At 46.5% G+C, this 24083-nt stretch overlaps 1 protein-coding gene across 3 annotated transcripts in view; it reads left to right on the top strand.

The window, feature by feature from the left end:
* The window catches only part of Loxhd1 (lipoxygenase homology PLAT domains 1), a 135991-nt gene extending 112264 nt beyond the window's left edge, over window positions 1–23727 (top strand). For all 3 annotated transcript variants that reach the window (XM_057788900.1, XM_057788898.1, XM_057788897.1), the window contains 4 exons: window positions 7418–7588; window positions 12003–12135; window positions 13211–13369; window positions 23247–23727. In XM_057788900.1, the coding sequence (XP_057644883.1) occupies window positions 7418–7588; window positions 12003–12135; window positions 13211–13369; window positions 23247–23727 (944 nt within the window). The remainder of the gene's footprint in view (window positions 1–7417; window positions 7589–12002; window positions 12136–13210; window positions 13370–23246) is intronic.
* Window positions 23728–24083: the final 356 nt, after the last annotated feature.

Raw genomic sequence — 24083 nt, 5'->3', positions numbered from 1 at the left:
TAAGTGTATAAGTCTAACCCTATCTACCTATTTATTTCTCATCTATTTTCTCCTGGGGATCCATCTTCCTTCACCGTGTATTTCTCACAAAGAACCTTCTAGAGTCCTCTTGGATGTTTCTGACTTCATGTTGTACCCTTCCTTCCAACCCAAGAAAGAAGAGGCTCACATCTCTCATAAGAATTCTAAGTCTTACAGGAGCATTTCAAGAGTCAAAGATAATGTTTCTTTCTAGTATTGTCCAAGTTTACATGTTTCTTGGGTGTGTCAGGGGGGGCGGTCTTCTTACTTGGCATGATCAGTCCTTAACGAAATGATCAGCCCAGGCCCTCTACCACTGCAGCTCTAACAACCCCCATGATTGGAATGTCGATATCAGTTACTATATCGTGACAGTCAGTTCATCCATGTAGCTAAGTAGTTTTGTCAGTTCCAGCCCATGATTGGTCGACCTCATTGCTTTGCACCTGGGACAAGACAGGACCTCATGGTGGGAGCTGTGGCAGAGTAAAGCCTCCCGTAGCAGGACCCGGGAAACAAATAAGAAGGAGGATTGTTGGGAGCAGTGAAACCCCAGATCCTGAATTTCTTGTAATCCCTGATCTGAGTGCCTACAGCTGCTCTGAGCACGAGATCTTCAGGCTTTCCTGATGGCAGGAGAGTGGTTTCTGGTGGGTTTGGCTGGGGCGTGGCTATCTCTATATAATCTGCCCCTGAACACATTCTTGGAGAATTCAAGGATGACCTGTGTCACTGTCTCTCTGTCTGTGTGTGTCTGTGTATTTTAACCTCCAGCCCCCTTGCCCAAAGCTCGCAAACTGGGTGCCAGTGCACAGAGCACAGACACAGGGGTGTGGTGCATGGCAGAGGATGTTGTCTTTCTTTAAGGGTACAGCCTCACATATCTGAGGAACTTCACCAGGTCCTACCTCTAAAAGGTTCCATAGCCTCCCAATAGTGCTGCCTGGAACCAAGCCATGGCTCTTTTAGGGAACAGTTAAGATCTAAACTATAGCAGACAGGACTGAAGTTATGGACAAGGCTGAATGAGGGAAAATACAGCTCAAGCAAAGCCAAGCAAAGGTTTAGAGAAATGTGTTAGGATGAATGTATTCTGCTTGAGATTCCTCCACCAAAAGGTAAAGATTCTAAACAAATGTATTTAGTTAGCTTAAACTATAACGCTCTTCTCATCCCCTGGATCTGTTACTGGGGTGTAAATTAGTAAAACTTTTGAGCTTTGGGGAGAGTTATTTAATTTAGTGAAAACTTTTGAACGTGCACAGAAGTCAAGAAAACCGCAACATCAGCTCCCACCTACCTATCACCCTAGCTCAACAATCATATTTATCACATCGACTTTAACCTTTTGGTTTTACCCTTCATCCTTGACCCCTCTCAGGTTGCCAGAGGATATGAAGCTAATTCCTAAACTCTGTGACACTTCACCCCGACACACTCACACTTGGTGTGTTTCTTCTGTGGAAATGGACATTTCTCTGTGAAACCACACCACTATCATCATACTTTTAACAACAATTTGTTAGAAATCACTCAGCTTCTACTGTGTAATACAATTTCCCAGTGTATGTCCTGGGAAAACTTACTTATAAATGTGTGTGGGGTAACAGGAGGGCGTCCTGAGTATCGGAGAGATGCTGCATATTGGTATAGTAGTATATAGGAAGAAATCTCGCTCATGCTGGTGTTAGCACTGGATTCCAGATTCAGCACTTGCAAGCCTGGTTGCTCTACTATAAATTTCCTCCATAACTCTCTCTCTCTAATGGCTTAATCTGCTGATGATCAATTAGAATTACAGATGTGATGTTATAATTCTGTCATTCCTTTTCCATGTACCAGCCAGGGGTTCTCTTTTAAAAACATTTGTCCCTAGGCTATTTGATTGCCACGAAATGCAGTTTGAAGAAGAAAATAAGGATAAATGATTAATTCTTCTACTTAATTCTAATTACCCAGATAGCTCTTACAGTCCTGAACAAATTGTAACAAGGTGTTTGTTTTCTAATTCATCTTGCTCTTCCTGCTTCCTCTAGTTAAATGAAAGCTCTGCTTAGTAAAGAATTTTTAACCACAAAATGATTGACATTTTTTGAATGCTGTTGGTCCATAGAAAGAGGAAAGACCTCAGACAGCATTGTGGGGATGCTACAGTGTGCTCGCTTAGGCAGAAACACTGAGACCTGAAGTCAGATCTGCCAAATCCCAGGGAATTTCCTGTGGCAGCCTCTATGATGAAGCCCTTATGTGTGTTTTAGAAAGATAATAGCTAGAATCTTGTATTCTTCCATATCCAGGTCTCTCCGATGCTTCCACAGCTCACTTCAAAGCATCCATGATCTTGCTGAGGAAATGTGAGTCACCCAGATGGGCTTTTTGCTTCTTTCGAGTTATTTTTAGGGAAGGTGTTGCTTGGTGAAGTGAATCTTTCTACCTGAGAAGAATCTCAATGGTTTGCACTGGATAAAAATACTGACAGTTGGCTTTTTGAAAGTGAAAATAATTTATCGCTTCTATGATCATGGAATGTTAAGTAATACGATTAAGAGGTCATAAGACACAATTCCCAAACCTTAGAGAAGTCAGACATGAATATAAAAATAATCTTAACAGAATTAAGGCATAGTTACAACCCCAGTGGCAAAGATTTCTCTGGATATCAGTGTTCATGGCCAGGAGTACAAACATGATACAGTTTGAACTGGAAACATCCCCCATGGGCTTATATTTTAAACAATCTTCAGTTGGCAGCACCACTTTGAAGGCTGTAGAGCCTTTAGGAAACTGGACCTGGCTGGAGGAATTAGGGACGGCTGCCATTTGTTCTGAGTCTGCCATCATGTAAGAGTCTTCACCATACTTTCTTGCTGTGTAAACCCCATCCTGCCTTCCCTGCTGGGAGAACGCTATCCTCTGAAACAGTGAACCCAAATGAACCCCTCCTTAAGTTGTTCCAGCTGAGTCATAGTGATGATGAAAGTATCTAAACAAGGGGCAGTGTGGGCATGGGAACAGCAGAGAGGCTCAGAGGCCGTTAGAGCCATGGTGTGCAGAGAACAGGCAGGTACTGGCCATAGAGGAATAACTTGTCGCCATAATGAGGAGAGGAGGTACCAAATGCAGGCCTAATGAATCTGTCTCATAAGGGTTGATTGAAACGTGCTAAAGGAAGCATGGAGCCCCTCATCCCACCAGACGCGGAAAGTCGCTAGACTCATGGGCAGTAAGGAGCATGTGGAAGTTCAAACTGTTACCAGCCTCACTCTCATTCAGCCTGTCCCCTCCTATCTGGGACACTGGGACCCCACAGTGGTTCAGAGTTGCTAGACCTTCTACTCAAAGTGAATTTTAGGACATTTGGGGTATAATACTCAATAGTACAAGGACAGACCTTCCTCCTAGGTAAGGCTGTAAATTCCTCTTCGAGAACTGCCGTGTCTGCTGTCTTCCTGTTCTCTCCTGTTCAGACTTGGTGTGGACTCACTGTGTAATAAGCTTTACTGTATAGCACACATAGTTCAGGCCAGCCTCCTCATCTCAGGGGCTTGCAACCTCATTGGCAGAGACAAGCAATACGATAGAGAATGATGAGAAAACAAAGTAGCTTCAGGTTAGCTAGGGGTGAGCACGTGGAGACAGAGCGAGTGATGAAGCCTCAGGAAATCCTGCAAACAGAGCCCTTTCCCAGAGACCTCAGCCATGAGGCAGCATCGGCACCCGGAGCCTGGAGATCATCCCTTCAGGCAGTGGGTAAGCAAGATCCTGTTAATCAAGGTATCAGAAGTGCAGTATGGGTAGTAGAGTAGAGACATGGAAAGGGATGCTGTTCTTGGGGAGCAGCCTGGGACTTTTTCTCGGACTGATGAGAAAGCCTCTGGAGGGCTTATGAGGTGACGCGGCAAAAGCTGACCCATGACTTTGAAACACCATTATGGTGTGTGGGGTGTTGTTAAGAGCACCATGCAGAAGAGAGAAAGTTGGGGAATTCAGCGGCTATCCAGCAGCAAGGACGAGGTCAGCATTTTGGGATGGGTGCAGCTCTGATTAAAAAAGGAGCACACATCTGCATTCCATTGTGGGGACCTGTGCAAGGCCTTTCCTCTCTGTGTGTAAACACATGTGGACATCGAAAGAGGGACTTGGCAAGAAGTGAGCTCTCTAACGGGCGATTCCCTATTGGTCCACCAGGCACCTAGGGTTGGCCGTCAGTTGGGCATTAGACTGTCCGTCACACTCAACATTTCCAAAGCAGGGCAAGAAAATCAACAGAGAATACAAGGAGGCTTCTGTTATGTAAAGGGAGTTGGGGATTAGTCTTGGTTTAGGGGAAAGAGTTGCATTGCTGAATTCTAACAGCAAAGAGGAACTGGGTGAGGCTGAGATGACCCACACACACACTACTCATGGCCGAGCACAGGTGAGGGAAAGCCCAGCTTCTCTTCCATGTGGATCTCTTTCAACACAGCCAGCAATGTGTCTTCTCTGCCTGTGCCTCCCTTCTGTGTTTTACTAAGCCACCTCTAGAGAAAGGCTCTGACCGTCACATTCCATCACTCCAGTGCTGCACGCATGGAGGCTCGTAATTCCGTGGTCAGCTTCATGGCTACCAGGAACCACCTCCAACATGCAGCCAATCCATAAACCCACAGGTGGGATGGGCCCTAGTTTGTAGAAAAGCTAGAAAGATTTATCAAGTACAAAGAGAGTTCTCGAATAAGCTAACTCACCTCACGGCTGCCTAATGTGACAGTGTTTTACACCTCGCTCTTTCTTCTTCAGTGAAGATCTGATTTCACAAAAAAAAAAAGAAAGAAAAAGAAATACAGTGAGACATAAACAACACCAAAGACCTTTGTAAAAGACATATGAAACCTACAGCTGTAGAAGCTTCTTAAAATAGATTCACAATTTATAAAGGGAGTCTAAATGGAGCTACCTTGTACCAGGGAGTAATGCCTCTCCAGATGTCATAGGCTATGAAGCACAAAGCCGAGTGCCGTGTGGGCTGGGGGTTCCATAAACCCATAAAACAATGCAAACTATTGCCATTGCTAATTTGATGCAACGATTTTACTTTGAAGACACCATATATACTTGAGTCATACAAGGCCCAGAGAAATCAGTATGGTTCTAAGCTGGAGCCTTCCTCCCTGCTGGTTAGCTTCCATAGCGCCAGAGGTGCTATGTTGGGAGAGAAAAGTCAACAGCAGCTTTACCCAGCTATGGTACTGAAAGGTACAACAATGACTAGCCTGACATGCTATGCCCATTGCTACAATATTGGCACAAGTGTTTTGAGGATAACCAACTGCTTTATGATTAGATTTAAGACCTATTCCACAAGACACAACTGATAGCTTATACTGTGAACTGGGCCAAGAACCCATGGCTGCGCAGGCAATAGGCCCCAAGGGAGAATTCAGCTTAATGGACACAGTATTAAACTGCCCTCTCCACAGTTACCTTTATACAAATAGATTAGTACATCACTCAACCTTCATCAGAGAAGCGTCTTTTTACACGTTGATTAATACAGACACTAATAACCAGTCAAAGCACAGAGAATACATGGAGTCCTCAAGCTTTAGTGTGACATCTATGCCACACACCGTAACTTCCGAGGCACAGGGATTGTCGCAGAAGATGGAGAAGGAAGGTTGTAAGAGCCAGAGGTAGAAGAAGGTTTCTGTGAAATAATATCTTATGAACGTGGCTGGGGTGTTGCACACGTGAACTCACAGGGCCGTGGCTTTACACAGAGGACCAGCATAAGAGCAAGTCAGCCTAAATCCCAGCATGCATGGGGAGGGGCTTACAAATTCCCAGCTCCAGAGCTACTAGTAATAGGGGGAAGAGAGCCAGCTTCAGATTGAGCCCCTGATCAGGCTACCCGTGTTCCAGTGCGTAGCCCATGCCCACTTGCATGGTGGCAGCGCTAAGCATGCTCAGTGGGTTTCTGAAAGAATACATGAAGTGGGAGGGAAGTGGTGAGGACTCCGGAGAGGGAACATGAGAACGATTGCAATGGAGGGGATGGGGCAGATTTGATCAAAACCTTGTATGCTTATATATGAAATTCTCAAACAATATTCTTGAAAATTTGAATAATGCCAGCATATGCATCCCACCCATGAATGTAGCATCCACTTCCTGAAATCTATAATTATTTCATATAACTCTTGGGAACAGAAGCAGGATCTCTAGAGATATTACTTTGGACGGTATCTGATCTGAGAGAAAGGTTTCTTTGTAACTGTGGAACTGCCTCAGAGCTCTAGGTGTCCTGAGAGACAGGGGTGTGGGAGTAGAACCCAGCTGTGTGCTGCTTGTGGGATTGCTTTGTGGACCAGTTGTGAGTAGCAAACATTATGGTACAGCCTGCCAAAGCCCTGCGGTTGCTCTCTCTGTGGGACCTGTGATGCTCCACGCTCTCGGTGAGCTTGAGTTAGAGAATGACAGAAACAGTGGTAAAGTCACACACGGCTGTCAAAGCAAACCCACACTGGCCCACACGCCAGCTCTGCTGAGGTGAGGACACTTCTGAGAAAAGCCCTGCCAGTTACAACAGAGCAGCCCCGTGCTCATGATCAGCCCAAGATGTGTCCAATTCAGGAAGATGTCCTCGAAAATGGCAGCTTCTGGGGCCTTCAATGACTGCTGAACAGGTCAGCCAAGAACCCCCAGCACAAACCCTAGTTATTCACTCTGCATTCATTGAGCAGCTAGTGATCTGCCCATTTAGACTGAGCACTAAAAACCCTACCGAGACTCGGTCTGCACACTCATCCCTGGTGACAGGGAAGAGACACATGTAAGTAAGAGCAACACGAATCTGAACATGTGTACCCAAGATAGGTGCAGGGTACCACGGAGAATGGGGGACTCTTGTTATAGCCTCTAGAGTGATGGAGGAACATTGGGGAAGGGCTCCTGGTGGAGCTAATACCTGAACTGATGCATGGGGTCATTGACAGGAGTTTGGACAACACAGATCAGAAAGCAGCAGAATCCATCCTTTAGTTAAGGGACTCCCATAAGGTCTAGAAAATCTCCACCACGAATCAGATGGAAGCAACAAGCCTTGTCCCTTGGTGAAATGTCCACGCTGGACAGATTCTCAGTGGAAGAAGTTTGCAGGAGGAAGGTATTGAAGTTTCTTGGAGCCCACAGCTGAAATCTGATGCATAAGTTCTCTAAGCACTTTGCAAAGACCCCTGTATTCCTCAGGTTGGAGGAGTACTTAAAGCCACCTAATCCAACTAGTCATCCATCAACAAGGATGCCAGACCACAGAGAGGACAAGGAGCTTGTCCAGGGCCACACAGCTAAGGATGGAAGAAGGGAGGTCTTGACAGGGAGAGGGGGCACTTTCCACTCCCAGTGCTCTCTTCCGCAGGAATATTTCCCGGCTGGCACCTGAGCTATGTTGACGTGAAGGACAACTCCCGTGATGAGACTTTCCGCTTCCAGTGTGACTGCTGGCTGTCCAAGAGTGAGGGTGACAGACAAACCGTCCGCGACTTCGCATGTGCCAACAATGAGATCCGTGAGGAGCTGGAAGAGACCAGTACGTGGTGGGACCTCAGGGCTGACTTTTCTAGTTGAGGAGGGGTTAGTTCAAACAGGACGGGGGTGTATGTGAGAGCAGGCAGAGAACGGAATGGGAATGAGATGGGTCTATGTGTCTGCAGGGGAAATTCCTCCATAAACTCCCTAAGAGTGGATTATTAGAACTGCTAAGACACTCGTGGCCCTGAATCACAGGTACTAACGAAGGAAAACCCATTGAAGACAGGCTGTAGCTGACCCCAGTGCCAGGCAGGGCAGCTGTGATGCTCTCTCAGGCTATTTTTACATCATGAATTGTTCTGACTGACGAGTGTGATGATGTCTGCCAACCTGGAGTTTCTAGAAACAGAAGTCAGAGAGAGCAAGGGTTCCCACCAGCCACCTCCTCCCATGGAAGATGCAGAGAAAGAATGAGTGATCAGTTCCTGAGGTGAACACCCATTAAAGCTTTAGAAAACCTTTCTGTAATACCCAGGGCAGCATCTGGGCCTGGTGATGAGAGGAAAGCTCACCAGAGGCAGATCCCGATGAAGAAGGCATTTTTAACCAGTTATTAAGGCAGCCCCCCCCCCCAACTTCTCAGCCTCTTTACAGCAGAGTTTCCTTCTCACTTCTCCAGTATGGAGTCCAGTGTGGGAGTCGGGTGAGCTGTCTTCCATGGTGTGATGTAGGGGCCTCAGCTCTTTCCACCTGTGTCTTTGCCGTTTCTAAGATGTGGCTTCCATATTTCTCGCAAAAAGGAAACTCAAAAGGCCCTCTCCCTGTGGTCTTGGCATGCTAACCTGCGTTTTGTTTAGAACTAGTCTTATGACTCTACCAGATGCAAGGGGACCTGAGAACCGTGCCCTGGCTGGGCATCTCTTGGCATGACCACTATACACTTTGAGAGAGAAGTGGGCATCTTGACTTGGACACTACACGCCATCTCTGCCAGGCCATCCACACTGCCCCGCGGTTGACCTAGCTGTCTTGAGAGGCAGTGGAGACTGTGTGAACATTGATGAACACTCTCTCAGGGGGAAACAGAGCTCTAATTTGCTGAGTAAGTCAGAGAACTTACGACCTGTTTAGAGGATGCGTTCTCTGCTTCTGTAGTTGTACTTTGTTAGGGTTATTGGGTGCCCAGTTTTGTTTTGGATGCTGTGGGTGACCTACACAGATCTAGGGCAGTGTCACTCATGTGTGTGTGTCCCCCTCTGCAGTGCTGTGGACCTTGGGGCTCAGTGAATGGATGCTGAGTGAATTGAAGCGGTACTCCCTTCACACAGAGCCTTGTGAGACACTCAGAGGGGGAGCTTAAGCTCCTCACAAAACGTCAGGATGAGAACTGGGGACTGCTCAGACCATCGGTGTTTAGAAGAGGAATACTCTGCGAAGCCCGTCTCTGTTGCCAACTCTCCCTCTCAGATTTCCAAACAGCCAAATGGCTGCCATTACTTGCAGGATTCGGGCTGTTGGGGGTGGAGTGAGTTCTGCGGATGCAGAAAGTAGGAGAGCAGAAGCAGGGAGCCAGGAGAGGCCTGGCCCCACCTTTCACTGTAGTGAGTGTGCAGGAAGCGTCATGGAAACACCTGTACTGCTCACATGGGGACAGACAGGTAGCCACACCCTTGTTCCCCGGTGCCAGCTGGTCCCGGAGGTCTCACCCACTGAATTTGGTCCCAACTCTCATCTGCCTTTATTTAAGGTCGAGACAAATCCACACTGGGCAGTCAGAAGTGCCAAGCCTCACTCTGACTTCAGAGGACATTCCCATCCCCTCCCGAGTTTTCCTGCTGGTAACCCTGCAGTCATTTTGGGCACTCAGTCTATGAGTCTAAAACAGCCCCTTGGTTTTGAACAAAACCTCCTTGGTGTGAAGGAATTCTATATCACATTCTCATTGAGCCCTGGAAACCCCACATCTACCCTAAATAGAAGGTTTGCAAGGCCCACTGCATGGCTGTAGGATGCCTTCTCCCTACGGGGCTTGGCTGGTGCTGATCTATCACATATCGGCCCGTATCAGCCAGCTTTCTGTTTCCAGGAAGTTCTCTGAAACTGTTCCAGCCGTCTGTGAGCATTCACCTCTGCAGGCAACTCCAACATACACCCAGAGCCAAGAGCTGCCCACACTCTTCACGTAGAATCCCAGGGTCAAGGCTTCAGGCATCGCGTTGCGGTTTTTCCAGGGTCTGGCCTAAACGGCGAAAGTGCATGCTCATGTGTGCGAGTGTGCACACGCACACACCTAGGAGAACACATGTCTCTCCTGCTGGAACGCCCTCGAGCTGAAGGGGGCTTTTGTCTTTTCAACCTTTTGTTTTCCTGCATGCTACTCTCAACACCCTTTAGGTTTGCTTTGTCAGTTCGTCTGCACTGCTTCCAGCTCCAGTACGTTCCTCTGCTGGCCAGTCTCTGGGGACGGAACACTCACTGCTCTGCTGGGTGGTAGAATCCATCATTCACGTGTGCTCTTGAAGCCTCCGTTCTCTGATAGGCCCAATGGAAGCTTCTGGGAGTGGCTAAGGACTCTGCGTGGCACATGCTGGATTCAGGAAATGTGTTTGGAAACCTGAGGTGGCTCTGGCTCCAACTCTCATGTCCCCAGAGGAGCCACTGGTGTCGGGGTGACTCTCTCTTCTCAGCTTGATTTCCTCGAGAATGTTGGTACCAGTTTCCCTGAACCCCAGGAGGCTGGCTGCTGGCAGTACCAGCCTGAATTCTTACCGCTGAATAGCCTCACAGAAGGACAGGACATGTCTGGGAGAGAAACTCTGCCCGTCCCAGCTGTAGTAGGGAGCTCCTGGGTGGATAAGAGTCCTGACTAGGGGAAGGAGGCAGTAAAATCTGGATGCCAACCGGAAGCACACTGCCCTCCCCTGTATTTTTCTATGGCTGTCAGGTGTTTCTGTTGTTCTTGTCTCAAGACTGCCCATCCGTTTATTCTATCTGTATAAGGGCCAGCTCAGACAAGCGTTTGACGTGGACTGCTGGCGCCATCCCTGGGCTGGATCACGTGCCATGCCTTCGCTCACGGTCTTCCCTCTGTCCTCTCCTTAGATCACAGCTGTCCTCCAAGGGCTCCCGTCCTCAGGAGGCTCCCTGTTTGGCCCACTCAGCCATTCATTCCTTCCTCCAGTAAATATTTACCCACACAGCAGGGTGTGGGATGTGGGGTGGGGAGGAGGGTCTTGAAGTGATTGCTCAGCAGCTAAGAACACCTGCTGCTCTTGCGGAAGGCAAGTTCAGTTCCCAGCACCCTCATGGTGGCTCACAACCCTCTGTAAATACAAGCGCCCTTTACTGGCGTCCTCAGGCGCTGCATGCACATTGTACATAGACATGCATGCAGACAAAACACCATGAACATGAAACAAAAATAAATTAAATTAAAAACTATATTTACTGAGGGCCCGCCAAGTGTCCATTTGCCGGGTACTGTTCTTGGCAGTTGGAAATTTGTTAATGGGCATGTGTGCCTTTGGGAAGGGGGAAGGAGTGCAATAAGCCACGATGAACAAATGAAATGGCTACGGTGCTTAAAGATGATGAGAATAAGAGGAAATAACAGTGAGGCAAGGCAGACCGGGAGTGGTGGGGACCAGGATACCACTTTAATTAGAGCACTGGCATCCACCGCCCTGAGAAGGTGGAATGGAAAAAAGCGAGAGGAGGTGAGGAAGAAGCGGACACGTTCAGGTGGAGAGAGGGAGCATGGAGGAGCTCACTCTAAGTAGGAGCTCGGAGATCAGAGGCTAGAGACCTAGAGACGGGAAGAGAGTGAGTACTAGGAGCTGAGATAGGAGAAGGCATGAAAACAGCTCTTCCCCGAATCCAGCAGCACCCTGGCTCCAGGAGTTGTTGTATGCTGTTTTATGGATGGTCAGGGTTGAGCTCAATGCCTGGAACTAGAAAGCGAATTCTAGTCACCTGCCCGGTACTCCTGACATTTGGCATCCCTTCTATGGAGGTTGGTGGAGAGGGGCTTATGCAGTCATGTCGGGGACAGCAAGGCAGGGGCTACTGTGAGGAGGGAAATGGGGCTGTGTGCTCTCTGGACCCTTAGCCTGCTGGGTCTTCGCAGGGTCCTTCCTTAGCCAGGCTTGCCTCTTTTCCCTCAGCTTCTGGGGATGTGGTTTCTTAAATTTTAGTTTAGTGACTCATTGGCTATGGGAACCAGGCCCCAACATCTCTTGAGAGCCCCTCCTAAGCTTCTCCCTTCCCCATGGCTGCCGTTCAACAAAGAGGTTTCCCACTGCAGTCCTAGAGTCGCCGGTTCTGATTACAGTGCCTGGGTATCAGCAAGGCTAACCTGCCTCCTACAGCTAGACTGTGGCCTAAGGCCAGAGAAAATTCCCTGAGGGGGAAGGACTGGCTGATGGCAAGTGGCTGCTTCCTGCTGCTGACCCTCTCCCGCCTCCTCCCTGCAGCCTACGAGATTGTCATAGAAACTGGCAACGGGGGCGAAACCAGAGAGAATGTCTGGCTCATCTTGGAGGGCAGGAAAAACAGATCCAAGGAGTTCCTGGTGGAGAATTCTTCGAGGCAGCGGGCCTTTCGGAAGTAAGGAAGGTGCTTGATGGGATGGGGTAGGGAGAATAATACAGAGACCTCAATAATCTCCCCCACTGAGGGGTTTACAGATGGACTAACCAGAAAGAACTTGTTGAGTACCTACTGTGTGTCAGACCAGCAATTCCCTTGAACGTATTATCTCATGTCCCAACCCAGAGCTCTTCCCTGCTTCTCCTGGGAGGCCTTAGTGGCTTGAACACTGCATCTCTGTTCCTGCCAGAATGACAAAGTCTCCACCCCCCATCCCCACCCCCAACTCCCTACCCCCGCTCAACCTCCTTTATCTTAGCCCAGAAAGCTGCCATATGAAACAGAGTGGCTTACAAAAACTGAAATCTCTTTCCCAGATTCTTGATGCTGCTGGCAGATTTGGTGATACTTGCCTCCTGGTTCGCAGATGGGGGTCCTCTCACTGTGTCCTCCTGCAGCAGACGGGGTGCGGGAACTCCCTGGGGCTTGTTCTATGAGATTCCATTCACAAAGTCTCCACCCTCACCACTTACTCACCTTCCAAAGGCCTCGCTCCAAATTCTGTCACACGGGATTAGGTTCCAACACGCAAGCTTGGCAGGACGGCCCATTCTGTTTACTCAACCTTTTATTCAAGTTCCCCTCCGGTGAGGACAGAGTCTGTGCTCCTCGCACTCGTACCAAGAGATTGCTCACACCCTGCCTCCTCACTACCATGTCCTCATGGGTTCAGATTCCATCCAGGTAGATTCCCCAATACCCCACTACTCTCATCGTAAGATTTTTCAAAACTTGGCCCTTAGTAGAGGGTTCTTTCTTCTTCCCCTGCAGCTCCACACCCGGCCAGCTCCTCAGCCTCCCCCAGGTTCCAGCCTGCTTAATGATTGCCATTTACATGCTGGGGGGACTTTTTCATTGTCTCTGTCTTGATTTAAAACTAGCCCAAATCCCTCACATCCCTCACGGAATGCCAGACTGGCTACTGCATTGCATGACCTTCCATGCCATCCTGGAACACAGTAGGTTTTCCCTAAGTGTTTGCCTGCCTCACTAGGCCTGGGCAGCTGACTGATCACATCTTGGTTGTCTGCAGGGGGAGCACGGACACATTTGAGTTTGACAGCATCTTCTTGGGAGACATTGCCTCCCTCTGCGTGGGCCACCTGGCCAGGGAGGACCGATTCATCCCCAAGAGAGAACTTGCCTGGCACGTCAAGACCATCACCATCACTGAGATGGAGTATGGAAATGTGTATGTACTGAGCTGAGCCTGGGGTGCAGTGGACACTTCAACCACGCGTGGGCAAGAGGGCAATGTGTGGGAAGGTGTGTCCTTCGAGACCAAGGTTACCTGGTTCGTGGATATAAACCTGTAAGGCAGGACAGAAAAAGCAGCTGTTATGGGCCAGGGCAGTGATTCCCAACCTTCCTAATGCTGCCCCCCTTTAATACAGTTCCTCATGGTGTGGCGACCCCACCCATAAATTTATTTTCGTGGCTACTTCATAACTATAATTTTGCTGCTGTTATGAATCATAATGTAAATATCTATGTTTTCTGGTGGTCTTAGGTGACCCCTGTGAAAGTGTCATTCAACCCCCAAATGGGTCGCGACCCATAGGTTGAGAACCCCTCTGATGGAGGTATCGGAGCTATGTATGTATCTACCACCAGAGACAGGAGACTAGGTCATGTGACCTTGGGTGTCTCCTGCCTTTCAGTCCAGGAAGGTTCCCTTACCAGAACAACAAGAAAGGCACACAGCAGCAGCTCTCAGAGCCTTTTCTTTGCTGCCTTCCTTCCTTCCTTCCTTCCTTCCTTCCTTCCTTCCTTCCTTCCTTCCTTCCTCCCTCCCTCCCTCCCTCCCTCCCTCCCTCCCTCCCTCCCTCCCTTCCCTCCTGACACAGAGATGAGGCTGGTAATGCGGGAGGCTTAGGAGCTCTCAACAAGAGTGACTTGTATGTGCAAGAACAGGCCACCCAGGCATTCAATATCACACCTACTTTCCAGGTGCTGATGGCTTTGTATTTCTGCCATCAGGGTCTTTTGGAGACTTGGCCATTTCTGAGAGAGTAAGAGCTGCCTTCGTAACCTAAGCAACACAGCCACAATTGTCAATTGGTATAGTTAAAACCACTTGGTACTGTTGCACCAGACCAGAAAAGACCCTAAGGCAGCGACTCTCGACCTGTGGGGCTGGAGCTGTCCTTTCATGGAGTCACCTAATGCCGCTGGAAAGCACAGATGTTTACGTTATGATTCATAACCGTAGCAAAATTACAGCTATGAAGTAGCAACAAAAGTAATTTAATGGTTGAGGGTCACCACAGCATGAGGAACACATGAAGGGTCGCAGCGTTAGGAAGGTTGAGACCACTTCTCTCTGGCATTGGAAGGCCTGGGAGACGCTGAGAAGAAAAGGACGCCTAGTGGGGAAAGCCAACGCCAAGGTTTACCTGGTAGGGGAAGGCAGAGCCACATGGGGACCACACAACTAGCATCCCCTGACTGCTTGTAGGCCATCTCACCCAGGGCCACTTCTGGCCTTTCTCCCACCATGCTGCTTCCTGGAACTGTCCCTGCTCTTTCCACAGTGAAGCCCCTCCTGTCCCTAGGAAGGAGGTCACTGCCCACACAGAAGCAACATCCAGGTAGCTCCATCTCCTGTGACTCTAGTGAGTAGTGTCTACCATCTTGTTTCCGTGAGTGAAGAAGAGCAATGATCATAACTTGTATTGATTGGGGGTCTAAAGGACCCCATTGACCAACACTGTGCATTGTCCCTCTGTATAGGATAATCTTATTATTTAATATCTCTGTGTGTGTGTGTGTGCGCGCGCGCGCGTGCGTGTGTGCTTTTTCTGCCTCTGTGTGTGTGTGTATGTGTGTGTGTGCTTTTTCTGCTGCGAATAGAACCTAGAGCCATGCACATGTTACACAGCAAGCATTCAACCACTGAGCTGCATCCCCAGCCCTTGGCATTCTTGTTCATCACTAACACCCTGAAGGTTCCAGTGGAAGGATGCACAGAGAGGTTTTTATCCATTTTTTTAAAAACCGAAATCCTATACTGTTTTATCTGAATAGGGTAATCATTATAAAATTCAAACAAGACCAAAGAGTGGGTAAAAGACAGCAACATGTCCCTAGGTCCTACCCATCAGAGACAGCCATCAGGAGGGAGCATTTTGGGTACCTCATTCTCCCCAATATTTTCTGGTTCCTATGGGTGCAGTGTCCACAGAAGGATGACTATGTTATACCTGAGTTTTAAGGCAGTTCATTTTCTTTTTGATGACTGTTTTCACCTTCATTCTTCCAGGCTCCCTCCCCCACATCCAGCCAGAGCCTCCACCCCACTGGCTTTGAGTTCCACGTCTTGGGCAATGTTTCTAATTCTCCTAGGAAACATGTCCTTGTATCTGTACGGGGGAATTTTTTTAAGCCATTTAAAATAATGATATAAATGTGTACCGGATGACTTGGATCAACTCCCAGGAAGTATTATCAAGGGGGGAGACCAAGATGCAGGAAAACACGTTTTGTGCGATGCCGTGCAGAAAAGAGAACACTGACGTCCCCATATGTCTGTGTGTACGTGGGTCTGTCAGAAGGGGTGGAAGGGAGGAAGTTTGGCAGGCTGCACCCTCTGCTGTCATGAGGGTTATCTAAGGTAAGGGTTGGGTGCTGCATAGGAACCAGAGAGAAAGAGACACAGCCAAACAGAAAGGAAGAGAGAGACCATACTTGGAAACCCACGCATGTGACCATATAATATGTGCATTTACATTCAATTATGAATATTACTGAATCTGTGCAAAACAGAAGCTCCACATTTTAGAAGAATTTTAAACTGAACAATGAACGTGCATCTTCTTTGAAGATATTCTGGTATGTAAAAAAAATTAAAAAAAAAAATCCAAACACATCAAGTCATAAATCTGACGAAGAGAGATCTCAAAACAACAAAAATTTCCTGTGAGGAACCTTCATTTTTTTTTCCTTCAAAATTTCTTTCTTCCTTTCTTCCCAGTGAAAATTTTTCTATTGGCATCAAGGGCCTGAGAGGTGGCTCAGCAGGCAGATGTGCTTGTCACCAAGCCTGCTAACCTTGATATTATCCGCGAGCACACGTGGTAGAGAGAGAGACCACTCCCACAGGTTGTCCTCTGACCTCCACAGGGACGCCTTGGCAGGCGCTTGCCCACATTCAAGCACAAAGACACAAAATAAATTGACAGATGCAAAAAAATGTGTTTAATTCTTTATTTTCATCTTTTCAGAGCATATAGGATTGGGTTTTGTAAGGCCAATTTCTTTTTTTTTTTTTTTTTTGGTTTTTCGAGACAGGGTTTCTCTGTAGCCTGTCCTGGAACTCCCTTTGTAGACCAGGCTGGCCTCGAACTCACAGAGATCCGCCTGCCTCTGCCTCCCGAGTGCTGGGATTAAAGGCGTGCGCCACCACCGCCCGGCTCCAATTTCTTTCAAGTACACCATTGGTTTTTACCATTTCTCCTCTCTTCTCCTTCATGTGCCCCTTTCGGTTGATCTCCTGCCTCCCCGACTCTTCCTCCTACACCTATACACTTATAACATTTGTGTACCTATTTTATAAAAACCTAGGATCTCTAAGGAAGGGAAATGTGACTTTTAGTAGTTTGGAGTTTGGCTTATTTTCTTAATATGATGATTTCTTCTCGCATCTATTTTCCAGGGAAAAAATGACATAGTTTCCTTTCCTTTGTGGCCAATGAAACTCCATTGTGTGTATATGCGTTATTCCTTCCTCCGCTCCTGGTGTGTGCATGCCATATTCCTTCCTCCGCTCCTGGTGTGTGCATGCCATATTCCTTCCTCCGTTCATGTGGACAGGCATGAGGCTGGTTTCATCATGGGGCTCCTGCACACAGTACCGCAGTGAACATGGGTGTGGACTCAGAATTCTTGACTGTTATATCCAGGAGGAGCAGTGCCTGGGCCATGCTATTTTTTATTTTTTTGGAGAAATCCTGTACCGACTTTCACAGTGGCTGGACAGTTTACATCCCACCAGCAGTGTCTAAAGGTTCCACTTTCCCCTCACTCTCACCATCTTTTAGAAGCCATTTTTTAATTTGTTACAGTCATTTGGACCAGAGTAATATGGATTCTCAATGTAGCTTTGATGTCATTTTCCTGATGGCCAAGAATGCTGAACATTTCCCGTATTCCCGGGCTATTTTTACCTTATCTTTTAAGAAATGCTTATTTTATTACTCCAAGTATTGGTTAGGTTGTCACTTCTTCGGAATTTAGTGGGGATTTTTTGAAGTTCTTTATATAGTCTGGATATTAATCCTCTGGCAGATGTATAAGTAACAAAGATTTTCTCCCATTCTATGGGCTATCACTTCTCTTTGCCAATCTTTCCTTTGTTGTGCTTTTAATTGCTTTTAGATTTATTTTATTTTATGTGTATGAGTGTTTTGACTACACATATGGAATTTACCAATGAATTCATTTGAGCCTAGCCTTGAGAAACTTCACATATATGCTTCTATCTCATTGGCTGTTGTTATATGTCTATTTAAGTTGTTTGTATCATCTAGGTTTAATTTTTGTAAGTGTGCGCATATGAAATTAAGTTTTTTTGTATTTTCATTTTTTTGAATACACACAGAGAGAACGGAGAGAGACAGGGTTGGGGAGGTGGGAGGACAGATAACTTGTGGAAGTTGATTCTCCCTTTCCATCAGGTGAGTTCCTAATATTGAACTCAGGTTGTCAGGCCCCTTAACAAGCACCCTTATTACCTAGCTTTCTCACAAGCTCAACTATAAGTTTCCCAAGTATGCCTTAATGATCCTCTGACTTTCACTGATATCTGTTGTAATTGATAAGTATTTTGAAAATCCCTAGGTTTTTGTGTGTTTCTCTGCCAATGCAATAAGCCAAATCCAGCCGAATTAATAACACCAAGTTTAATCTGAACAAAGCAACTCCTGGGTGATTCTCAGGGGACGAAAGAAGGAAAGAAATTCCGTGGCAGGTCTAGGGTCTGGGTTTTAAATACCCTGTAGGTGCAGTCTTGAGCATCTCAAGGAGAGGGACTGCCCCTTGGTGGGCTTTCTGAGGGGCGGGATTTGGAGAGGGAGGAGGGGGGCCTGAGGCAGAGTGTCCACCTAAACAGTAATGTCTCCCTTTTGATATCTAATTTTATTGGTCTGGGTCTTCTTTTTCAGTTGTTAGTTTGGCTAAAGGTTTGTCAATCTTGTTTATGTTTGTGAAGAACCAACTCCTTCTTTCATTGATTCTTCATATTATTCTTTTGGTTTTCATTTCATTTATTTCTGTCTTATCTTTATTATTTCTTTCCATCTACTGATTTGGATTTGGCTTGTTCTGGTTTCTCCCAGGCCTGAAGGTGCATCACTAAACTCCGTATTTGATACCTCTCTGATTTTTTTTAAATGTAATGATTTGTAGGAGGAAATATCCCAACCCTACTTTCACTGTGTGCCAGTAGCTCTCCTGATCTCCTAGATGAGTCTTTTGTAATTCAGTATTTTGTTCAACCCCCATGTCCTATTGTTTCTCTTGATATCTATTTTATTTTGTTGCAATAAGACAGGATATAATGGAGGAGAGTGGGGAGGGGCATAGGGTAGAGTTTTGGGAAAAAGAGAGGTGGAAGAAGTGCTGTAATTAAATTATATTGCCAAAAATTGAAAAGATAGGATATAAGAAATCCTTTGAATTTTCTTGTATTTTAAAGATTTGTTTAGTGTCCTCAAATGTCATCTATTTTAGGGAAAGTTACATGGGATTCTGAGAAAAATGTGTTCTGCAGTGTTTGTGTGGAATATTCTGTAGTTGTCTGCTAAGTCCATTTGGTCTGCAGTGGCATTTAGCTGTGAGGGCTCCTTGGTGTTTTTTTGTTAATTTGATTTGTCTGTCAGATGACCTGTTTGTTGGTGAGAGTGGAGCATTGTTACTGTGTTGTTAATTTGATTTGTCTGTCAGATGACCTGTTTGTTGGTGAGAGTGGAGCACTGTTACTGTGTTGAGGTAAATCTGCACATTTACATCCATTGGTGTTCGTTTTATAAAGTTAATGTATATAGGTTCAATGCATATAGGTTTACAATTACAAGATCCTCTTAGTAGACTGATTTCTTAATCAATATGAAGCAACCTTCTTTATCTCTTCTAATTAATTTTGATTTGAAGCCTATTTTGCTAGCTGTTAGTATTACTACACCTGCTTGCTTTCTAATTCCATTTGTGTGGAATATCATTTTCCATTTTTCACATTGAAGCTGTGCTCGTATGTTGCAGTGAGGTGGGTTTCTTGTAGGCAATAGATAGATGGACCTTATTTTTAAATTCAATCTACTAGTCTGTGCCTTTTGATTCGAGGATCAAGATCATTAATATCTGTAGTTATTACTGAAAACTTTGCACTGGCTACTGTCTTTTTGTTATTTTGTGATATTTGGTATCCCCTTCTTATTTGCTCATGTGCTATTCTAGTGTAGTTATTCTTTCCTGTGACCTCATGGATATTTCTTTCATTACGGTAGAAACAGTCTTTAAAGTATCCTCTGTAGTGCTGGCATAGTGGTCATCAATTTCTTTAGCTTGTTTTATTATGTAAAGTTTTTCTTTTTCTTTAAATTATAAAGGATGATTTTGCTGAATACAGTAATCAGGGTCGGTAGTTACTGTCTTTCAGAGCTCAAATATACTGTCCCACGCACTCCTGGGTTTTAGAATTTCTGTTGAGAAATCTGCTGTTACATTGATGGAGTTGCCTTTATGTATTATTTGGTACTTCACTCTTGAAGTCTTCAATTCATTTCTGTAATCTTCATGTTTTATTTAAAACTTGATGTGTGGAATTTCTTTTCTGGTCCTTTATGTCTGGCGTTCTCAATGGCTCTTGTGTTTTACTGGTCATCACTTCTCTAGGTTTAAGCAGCTTTCTGCCATGATTTTATTGACGATGGTTTCTATACCTTTAGTTTGAACTTCTCCAGTCTCTAAGATTATGCCTTTTGTGGCATCTTTTAGGTCTTGGCTGTTCTGTTGTGCTTTCTTATCATTTTATTTTTGTAATTGTCTGAATGTCTTAATTTATACTTTGTATTCAAGCCCTGATAGTCTGTCTTCCATTGGTGAATCCCCTGAAGGTTTTTTTCCTTATTGAGCTTTTTATTCCCATTCTCCGCCTCCCCGTTTTTAGAGTATTTCTCTGTATTGAATGTCACTTTATTAGCCTGTATTGACTTCTTTATTTTATTCTTCAGTTTTTAAAATGTGTATTCTCTTTGTGATTATTCTGGGACTTACTTGTTTCCTCTTTGATTTTGTGAAATGTTCTTATCATTCTTTTTTTTTTTTTTTTTTTTTTACTTATTTATTTATTTTTATTCTTTTTTAATTAAAATTTCCACCTGCTCCCCATTTCCCATTTCCCTCCCCTCCTCCCAAATATTGCCCTCCCCCCACTTCCCTCCCCCTATCCCCACTCCTCCTCTCCTCCCCCCACTCCATGTTCTTATCATTCTTAATTATTTGCTAGGATTCTATCTCATTCACATTCACTGCAGTTTGTTATAGTGGAATTAGTGATTCTCAGGAGTTGCATTGCTTGATATTTTTATATTTCTTGGGTTTCTGCATTGGGTTTTGTGTATTAGGTTGAAGACTGAATGCTTCTGGTTACTTTTAATCGTGCATATTTGTCCAGTCTATTTAAAATGTTCAGGTAGTGGTAGGTTGTGGAAGAGTTAAGATGTCATTCATCCTCACTGAGCTGGGTGTGTGGCTAAACACCAAGTCTGCATGCTTGCTCTCTAGCTTTGCTCGAAGAGTAGAATCCTGTCTTCATAGTGACCAGAGGCAGTATATAGACCTATGAGAATACAGCAGAAGTCAGATTAAAGCAATCACCCTTCAACATAAATAATTTGGGGGGAGTAAGAAGCACAGGTAGAATGTCATATCCTAAGACATTAGTCGCTTCAGGTAAGGAGCGAAGTAAAGACACAGAGTAATATTAGAAATTAGTGTTAGAGCAACAGAGAAAACGCAGGAGGAGCAAAATGGATAAAGGGAGAAGATAAGGCAGCTCCAAGTGAGTATAGAATCAAAAGAGAATGTAGTAAAGAATACAGTCGGGGCTGGGCAATGGCTTAGTCAGGAAGTGCTTGCCATGAAAGCACGAGGACCTGAGCTTGATTCCCAGGACCCACAGAAAAGCCTGGCATGGTGCCACACATTTGTAATCCCAGTGCTGGAAAAGCAGACAGCCAACTCTCTGAGGTTCAGTGACTGACAAACCTAGACTAATCAGTGAGAGACCCTGGCTTAGAAAGAGACTCAACACAGACATTCAGGTAGAAGAATTCCATCCAAGGTTGACCTCAGATGGAGAGAGAGAGAGAGAGAGAGAGAGAGAGAGAGAGAGAGAGAGAGAGAGGCAATTAGCAACCTAAAACAATCTCAACACTTGGGAAATGGGGACAAGGAGACTCCCAATCACACGCCACACCAACCTGTGCAGTCTGTTCCTTACAGGACCTGGGTGCTGATTCTGCCTATGTGAGGACTCTCTAGAAGTTTCAGAGGGAGGAAATTGGTTCTAGTCATTACAGGGGTGGATCACAGGTATAGGATTCACCTGTGTGTGTTCTGTGCGCCTAGAGCTGCCTCTGCCTCTGTGGGCTCTCACCTGGGCAGACGCTTGGTGCAGGTGCTGTGGGTCCTGCCTTGTGTGTGTTCTCATGGGGGACGGAGGGAGGGGTGGGTACTGGTTTAAATCCTTCCTCCAGGAGGTTCTTCTGGAGGTAGAGCAGATACAGGTCCTGCGTCTGTGTAGGCCACCACAGGGTGGAGGGCAAGTGCTGGTCCTGTTTCCACGTGTCCAGTGGGGACTAAGGACCAGACTAAATTGCCCCTTTGCTGAACACCGCAGTTTCGAGTCACGCTTCTCTCCTCTATTTGATCTAGAGGTATTCTGCCAACAGCGTTGCAGTCTAGTCCTGGACGCTTGCTCTGGGTTCGCAGTGTGAACTGAGCAGCTGGCCCAGAAGGAATCTCGTAAAACTGGCTCTGCCACTGCTCCTGAGGAGTGCCTCTTAGGATGGCTGCTCTCCAGCTATCCCCGGTGTCTTCACCTCTGGGCACACTTTTCCATTGTTGCCTTCCTGAAGTCATTAGCAAGCACCGGAACTGCTTATTTCAAACTCTGCTGAATTATTCGTGTTGTGGGAGCGTTTCCTGGGGAGATGAGCAAACAGCTATTCACTCCAGACAGGAAACCAATGGCAGGACAAAGAAAGGCTTTTCCATCCATGTCTAGACTGGTGAACGAGTTTAATTGGGATTACTTAAAAAGAGCATAAGAAAGTGATAAGCAGCTAAACAACTGGAGAAAAACTTTCTCTCCAGGAAGTGATAACCTAACTGTCCCCAGAGAGGGGCAGGGCTTCATGAAACCTCCCATCAGAATCATTAACTACCTATAAATTCTCAAGGAGAGACAGGACCTTACTAGCTTCCCCCACACACACACCTCCAGCATGGTTAACTGTCTATAAAGGCTCAGGAAGAGGTGGGACCTGATGTGTCCCTCCCCCACTGCGTCAAGGAATGATAATCGGTTCCATCTTGTGTTAGTCTCCTGTGGGTGGGAAATCACAGCTGCTGAGAGTTCAGAGGGGCCTAGAAGACAGCCTGTCACACCAATTTGGATTGGGAGGAACCGAAGCAGTTGTTTATTCCAGTGCTAGGGAGCAAGAAGCACAGAGCCTAGTTAGCAGGTCCTTGGCATTCGTCTTGAAAAGGATGATGATTTGGACCAGAGCAGAGTCAGCAGGGAGATACTAGGAGATGGGGTAGGGGAACAGACCAGCTCGTTCTAGGTGCATTTGAAAGACAAGACCAACAGGTCTGCGTTATGGATTTCATGTGGAATATGAAGAACGAGAGCAGAATTAGAAGAAACAAAGAGCAACTGGAAGGATGGGGCATCCAGCCTCTCTCGGTATCTTGGTTGGAATGATGGTTGGAGGCTACGGGAGATGAAGGGACCCCCTGGGGCATCTCCTGAACTGATGCCTGTGTGTTCTTTAATGCTCTGCCAGGTACTTCTTTAACTGTGACTGCCTCATCCCCCTCAAGAGGAAGAGGAAGTACTTCAAGGTATTTGAGGTTACTAAGACGACAGAGAGCTTCGCCAGTAAGATCCAGAGCCTGGTACCAGTCAAGTACGAGATCATCGTGACGACGGGCTACGAACCAGGGGCGGGCACAGACGCCAACGTCTTTGTAACCATCTTTGGAGCGAATGGGGACACGGGCAAGCGGGAACTGAAACAGAAAATGCGCAACCTCTTCGAGCGGGGCAGCACTGACCGCTTCTTCCTGGAGACGCTAGAGCTGGGAGAGCTGCGCCAGGTCCGGCTGGAGCATGACGCCAGCGGCTACTACTCAGGCTGGCTGGTGGAGAAGGTGGAGGTCACCAACACTAGCACCGGAGTGGCCACCATCTTCTCCTGTGGCAGGTGGCTAGACAAGTCTCGCGGGGATGGCCTCACCTGGCGAGATCTCTTCCCGTCTGTCTGAGATGCTCTGGCCCCACCTTTTAATCTCCACCCTGTGTTCTTCAGCCATCTCCCAAGACCTCCAGAGCAAGGCTATGGCTGCAGAGCTGAGGTCCGGCACTCATCAGAGGCTGCTCCTTGCAAGTGACTGTGGGATCCTCCACCTTTCCATCTCTCAGAGACACAGGAATTATATTCGTCATATGACATAATCCATGACTATACAAACTATTATTTTTTTAAGTTTCCTTTCCTTTTAATAGCAGTGCTGCCCAGGCTGGGGCTTGCTGCAGGGTGTGGATGGAAAATCGGGGCTTCACTCAGGGGAGACAAGTGGAGAAGAAGAGGTTATCAAGACGTGTATTTTAAGCAAAAACT

Source organism: Chionomys nivalis, chromosome 14 (assembly GCF_950005125.1).
Source record: "Chionomys nivalis chromosome 14, mChiNiv1.1, whole genome shotgun sequence".
NCBI lineage: Eukaryota > Metazoa > Chordata > Mammalia > Rodentia > Cricetidae > Chionomys > Chionomys nivalis.
The sequence above is the reverse complement of the archived record's forward strand: the minus strand, read 5'-3'. Positions and strand labels throughout refer to the sequence as shown.